Source organism: Momordica charantia (assembly GCF_013281855.1).
Source record: "Momordica charantia cultivar OHB3-1 chromosome 2 unlocalized genomic scaffold, Mcharantia_2.0 BLBB01000002.1, whole genome shotgun sequence".
NCBI lineage: Eukaryota > Viridiplantae > Streptophyta > Magnoliopsida > Cucurbitales > Cucurbitaceae > Momordica > Momordica charantia.
In genome coordinates, this window is record NW_028275160.1 from 10,936,767 (window position 1) to 10,943,544 (window position 6,778).

At 37.7% G+C, this 6,778-nt stretch overlaps 1 protein-coding gene and 1 pseudogene across 1 annotated transcript; both read right to left on the reverse strand.

Annotated features, from left to right (window-relative positions):
- Window positions 1-738: 738 nt before the first annotated feature.
- LOC111021487 (serine/threonine-protein phosphatase 7 long form homolog) lies at window positions 739-2,367 on the reverse strand (annotated as a pseudogene).
- A 949-nt stretch (window positions 2,368-3,316) lies between these two features.
- LOC148212805 (uncharacterized) lies at window positions 3,317-5,070 on the reverse strand. The gene is made up of 3 exons (XM_088120925.1): window positions 4,615-5,070; window positions 4,227-4,545; window positions 3,317-4,110 (listed from the first exon to the last, which is right to left on the reverse strand). Exons 1-3 carry the CDS (start codon window positions 5,068-5,070, stop codon window positions 3,317-3,319), a joined length of 1,569 nt encoding a protein of 522 aa, XP_087977051.1.
- Window positions 5,071-6,778: the final 1,708 nt, after the last annotated feature.

The following is a 6,778-nucleotide window of genomic DNA, read 5'->3' on the forward strand; positions in this document are numbered from 1 at the left end:
ATATGCTACCAAACACGGGTGTTTTTTATTAATAATGTTAATAATAAAACTTATTTTAAAAATATTGTATTTTAATTAAAATTGTTTAAAATATGATATGTTTTGAAACTTTTTTTAAAAATATAGTGGTTTTAAAAAAGTAAGGGGTGGTCATACAGGAAGAGACGACCATACAACGTGGCGCCACCCTGGGCGCCACGTAATTTGTTTTCAATTTAAGAGACGACCATCTATTTTCTTATATAATCATGAAGTTATCCATGTTAGTTCAAAATTGGAAATTAATATTATAAATAAGAGAACAATGTTTGTAGTCTGTCAATTTACAGTCTATCGATCTAATCCGTTCCACAATGGGGACGTCGCCGGTTACGATGTGGCTGACGACGAACTAGTGGTGCCGCTGGTGTCTCCTGACTCTCTGTAGGGTCTCGATCTTCCGTAGGGTTGAAGTATTGTCCATGCTCTCCACGTCCACGTCCACGGCCCCCTCCATAGCCATACTGCGGCGGCAAAGATGGTGTGTGATACTGACTAGAACTAGGAGTCGGTATCATGACCATAGGCGTGGACGGACCAACATCATCCTGTGTCTGTGTAAATGGTGGAATGTCTTCAACCCTATGATAGATAACTTCAGGTACGGGATCGTCAAGTCCTACTGGAGCATCTTGATCTACTTGACGTCGTCCTCTACGCCTAGGGCCACGAGCAGGAGTAGGTACTTTGTACATTTGATGAAGACTCTGAAGATGCCTCCCGCCAACGTTGCACAACCTATTAATTTCGTCTGATGACGAGAGAATACTGATTTGCTCGAAACACGCAGCCTACATGAAAAAAAATTAATGAATATGTATTTATTAATTTGAATAATTGTTATAACGAAATAAAAGATTGTACCGTAGCACCAAATGCTGCTCCTTCTCGAGTTATATATCGTCTGGTGATTAACGTATACCAGCTCATGTATCCTGGATCGCAAGTACCGTCGTCGTTGACTGGAGGATTGATAACAAGAAATTGGCTACGTATGTTCCACCTCGCCACAAAATGTGCAATCTGATCCTGCCAGGTGCTATCCCGAATGTCGATGTCATGTATCTTCTTATCCTAGCATGGCACCTCTGGAATTGTTTGTTTCATACCAAATTGTCTTGTAACTCTATCAGGATGATGCCACTCCACAATATGAAAACATATGAGTGGACTCACAGTGCACCAGATGTTATGTCCATTGACACAGAAGTCGGGTAGGTTGGCAAATTCGTTATCATATGACTTCCAGATCATCTGAAATTGGAATAAAAAAATCGTGTAATTAATTATAAATCAATATATATTTTTACATTATAACATTTAAAAAACGTACCGAACCTGGTGGCAAGAGGTCCAACATGTATCTGTACTGGATCAACACATGTGTAGATACTTCTGTAACACAAAATTGATCTCTCCATCTACAATAATATTATAGGTTAGTACAACAATTGAATGCGTAAAAAAATTTTAAGAGAAAAATAGGACAATATTTATATCGATGTACCGGGCAGCTAATGGTCGACCCACGAGATCGTGATCTGAGATGTGACGACGTTGTGGAGCCATCGTGGGGAATCGATCCCAAGCCCATACTTGTAGAAGTATAATTGGACCAGCAATGTCACGAGAGTCAGAGCGACACACTTTGCACAGATTTCGATACAACCACGTCAAACATGCTCCACCCCAACTGAAACGTCCAGCTACCTCGAAATCGGCTAATAGCGGGAGAAACATTAAATGCACCAAGTTGTTATACTTATCGGCGAATAGACTACCACCGATAAGCTGCATAATATAGGCACGAGCGTATCTGGCAATGGTTTCCTCATCAGCATCGTCGGCTAGATTACAAAATTGAGAAGCTAGCCAAGGTAGACTCAGCTTAGAGCCTCTGATGTGCGCAGCACCTGGAGTCACCCCAAGTAATGCTTGACAGGTGCCTCTCCAATCATAATCAACGCGACCTGTAACAGGCTCGCCGTCTACTGGTAACCCAAGCTGCACCGCTACATCTTTTAGAGTGATAGTACACTCTCCATCAGGCATGTGGAATGTATGAGTCTCTGGCCTCCACCGTTCCACAAGCGCAGTAATGAAATGCCAATCTAATTGGATGAATCCCAATCTGGCGAATCCGTAAAATCCAGAAGCGCGTAATGCAGGTTCAATTAAAGGATGCAATGGGATGGTACGATCAAATACCGCCTCTCTACGTCGGCAGTGCAACTCCTCGTTACACTGACCTTGCCAAACTAACTCTGATCAATGTCGAGTTTGGTCATACAATACAGATCGATCGATAGGACCTGAGTTTAATTCCATAATCTAATACAATAGATAATCATTAGTTGGAAAATTAAATATAAATTTTAAAACAATAGTCACAACACAGAGTGTCAATTAAACTATAGGTACAATCACATAGAGTTTTCAATTACATTGACAATTAAACTAACACAGAGTACAATCACATCGACAATTAAACTATCATAAATGATTCAGACTAAAGTTTTCAATTACATCAACATCTAAAAAGGTGCTTCCCCGTCGTCTCGAGGGACAACTTCTTCGATTGTGACCAAGTTGATTACAAAGCCCGCATCTCTGTTGAACACTTGGTTCTCTCCAATCCATCTCGTTATGAATACGCGAGCTCCTTGGTCGTCCAGGCAATCTCAATAATGTTGGATCAGGGTGCAATATAGGTAAGTTTGGGTGAGCGATCCAGTAATCTTCATGCGGGATTGGCTGAAATTGAGGAGCGTAAGACTCAGCATACCTCGAAAGCTTGTAAGGCTCCTCAATGTAGTCCTCGTAGTTAAAGTTTAAGTGTGAACAAACTGCCATTACATGAGAACATGGCATGCCATACGTTTGCCACTTGTTGCATGTACATGAACGTTCTTCGGCAATAATTCTCACTATTTGTGTGTTCCCTCCTTTCGAATTGTAATAATGAAGCCCTGTTTTCACATGAAACACACCTACGACTTGATCATAACTGACTACAGTGTGTTTCCTGGATCTTGCAGCCCATCTAACAAGCTTATCGTAAGCATACCTATTAAGCTTGATAATGTAAGTTAACAAAATTGACATAATGCAAGGATAGTAAACAACGCATTAAAAAAATACCTGGTGTATTTTTCGTTTCTACTTAAAGCATCTCTTGTCTCCTCCCTTCGCTTCTCGAAATATTTTACACATCGGTAGAATGTTAGTTCTACCAAGGCAGTGATAGGTAACATCCGAGCTCCTTTCAGCACCCCATTTATGCATTCGGAATATATCCACCATCATGTGATAGGGTCCACTTCTCAATCCCAATGTTGCACAAGAAATTCATATAAGAACTATTCAGTAATTTAATATTTTCCACCTCCTTGTTATACTTTCGAATTTGGAATTGAGTACCGGCACGATATACCGAATCTTTCAACTCTTTACAATTGTATTTTTTGTTGAAGTTGCTAGAAACATGTCGTAGACAGAATCTGTGATGCGATTTAGGTCCGGTCCAACCATTGTCTGGATTATTAACCGCAGAGATAATACCACCATGTCGATCTGAAATTAAACATATCTCTTCATGCGTAACAACTTTTCTTAGGTTTTTTAAAAACCATCCCCAGGTCTGACGACTCTCTTCGTCTACAATGACAAACGCAAGAGGTAACAAATGTCCATTTGAATCGACTGATGTTGCTATCAATAGCTTCCCCTTATACTTTCCGTAAAGGTGAGTACCATCTATTTGAAGCACGGGGCGAAACTCCTGAAAGGCTGCAATGCAAGGACCGAATGACCAAAATACAGAATGAAGAATGCCATGACCCGGTTGTCCATAGTTTCTAATTTTCCATTCAACGATTGTTCCTGGATTAGTGTGTTTCAGCATGTACATCCACTTTGGCAAAAGTTGATATGACTCATCCCAGTTACCAAAAATACGAGCCAAAGCTTTTGTTTTTCCTTCGCATACCCTCTCATAAGGAACATGATATCCAAATTTTTCCTTGATCAGATCTTGAAGTGTCGCAATACTAGTAGAAGGATTAGCTCTCACTGCATCACAAAATTCTGTACTTATCATGAATCCAATTGACAATGGCTTTGATTAAATTCTGAATATACGCAGGAATGTTGGTCCACGTACTTTGTAATCTCCCATAAGTTAGTACTTTTCTTAAGAATCGCACGAAGTCGCCAATTGCATCCATCTTGCCACTTCTTACATCTAACTGTCCATATAGATGGTGTCGACTCTACAACTTCGTAAGGATGGTGACTCTTTACAGCAAAACGTTTGACGATATGTTGCATAGTTCTTTTATCATTACACATGAACCCCTTGTACAACATATCAGTTTCAATTGTCACTGGTCGCAACATGGACTCGTGTTCTGCAATACTGTTAACATCGTCCATGTCAAATGTTTGAGAAGGGATCTCATGTTCACCCTCGAGTTCCAATTCATCAAACTCATCATTCGTCGCTGTCTTGAGTTATATAAACCTATTATCAGCAGTTAAGTCTATATCTTCATCTAAATTAGTCGTTGGAGGTACAACTGACTCAGGTTCGGGATCAAGACATTGACTATGGTCAAGACATTGGCTGGATCCCTCGAGATCCAATGATTCAAGAGGGATATCATGTTCACCGTCGAGGTCAAATGGGACATTCGTCATATTTCTAAGATTCACATATAATTCCACTAATTGCGGACATGGCAGTGCAATAGAGAACATTAAATCCAATGCATTCTGGTTCTCTAATGGAATAGGAATGTATTTAATGGAACCCGATGGTGTTTGATTAGGGTGTCTATAAACAAGTTCTAATTTACTTCTCCCCATATCTAACCTCAGTGACACTCCAACCATTTGAACAAAATGTTCAAACTCAATACCACTGTAGACAGTAAAACCTCCACTTGACGGTCCATCGTAATCAATTTCATTTACACCATCAACAGTACCTCCATTCATATACAGTACAATCGCCAAACATTTAGCTGCCATTTCAATCCTAAATTGGAAAAAGATATATTTAATTAAGGTCCTAATTAAATTTAACTACACCAATCAAATAAATAACCTAAATTTATTAAACATTACGCACATGTATTAAATAAAAAAGCAAATCAATAAAATAAATTAATTACATAAATATATATTATTTAAACAAATAAATAATATATTCATTAACAATTAAAAACAACTAAATAAATTCACCAACAATTAAAATAAATATATGATTTTATAATTGCCTAAATTCATCCAACAGAAGAGCGGCGGAGGCGGCACGCCGACGGCGGGGCAGACTGGAGTCGGCGGCGGAGCAGCGAAGCGGCGGCGGCGGCGGGGAATAAAATAATGGTGGTGGGGTTTGGTGGTGGGGTAGGGTTTTTATAAAAACTGTTTTGTAGATGGTCGTCTCTTCAAGAGACGACCACATTAAAAAATTGGTCAAATTAGACCAACATGCAATGTGGCGCCCGGCGTGGCGCCACGTTGCATGGTCGTCTCTTGAAGAGACGACCACGTGGAATGGTCGTCAGACGACCATCCTTTGGTTTTTTAAATCAACCATATTTTTAAAAAAAGTTTCATGAACTACCTTATTTCAAATATTTTTAATTAAATAACAATATTTTTAAAATAAGTTTAATATATAATAATATTAAAAAAAAAATCCTACCAAACACACATATCTGAAAACACTGAAAATATGGAATATAACTGTGTTTGAATCGACATTTTCATAAAAAATTGACAAATCTATAAAAAATATCAATGAAATATCACTAATCTTAATATAATATTAATATTAATGATTTGTAACTTATTTAAAAATAGTGAAATACTTATTTGTTATATATTTTTTCAGAAATATCCACTCACATCGACATTTAATGAATATTTTCATCGACATTTTGATAAATTTGAAATCTCAATATTTTCATCAACATCGATATTTGAAACTTTAGTGTTAGTCCTAATTATTTGAGTGTTATTACACTAAAAAAAATTATTTGAGTGTTTTTTCTTTCTTTTCAACTTGGTCATTTTTTTTAGTTCAACGATTATGGGGGAGAAGTGATCCATTATGGTAATAGTTGTTTTATCTAATGAGTTATATATATTTGAGTGGTCAATTTAGCCATTTATGTTTTAACATATCATTTAAAATTTGTTGATGATAAACATTTACGACCATTGTATGTAATAAGTTGACAAAAATTTTAATGAGAAATTAGGTCACCCGAACGATGAAAAGTTGAAATTTCTAGTAACTTTTTATAAATTTTGAGGAAGAATTATAAATTTTCTTTTTTAAACAATCTAGGTTCTCATCTAAATTTCTACTAATTTACTGAGTATCAGTAAATTATTATGATGCGTAAACTTATTATCCATTCATTCTAACATTCATGAACTAATCCGGATGTGCTTCAATAATAACCCTAAGGACAAATTCCTCTTCCTCTTCCTCTCTAACTCCCTCTCTACCCATGAAAATTGTTTGTGGCACGTGCTAGGGTTTGTGGAACGATCGGGATCGGCAAAATTTATCTAGAGATGTTCCTAATATTCAGGTGAAGAGTGAATGGATTTTCGCGTACTTAGATGAACTGGCAAAAGGCAATGTTTTGAGGTCCGAGGATAGACATTTCACCGCCCCTGTAGGAGACAGATATGAAGAGCTCAACCACCGGAGAGCTCTTCA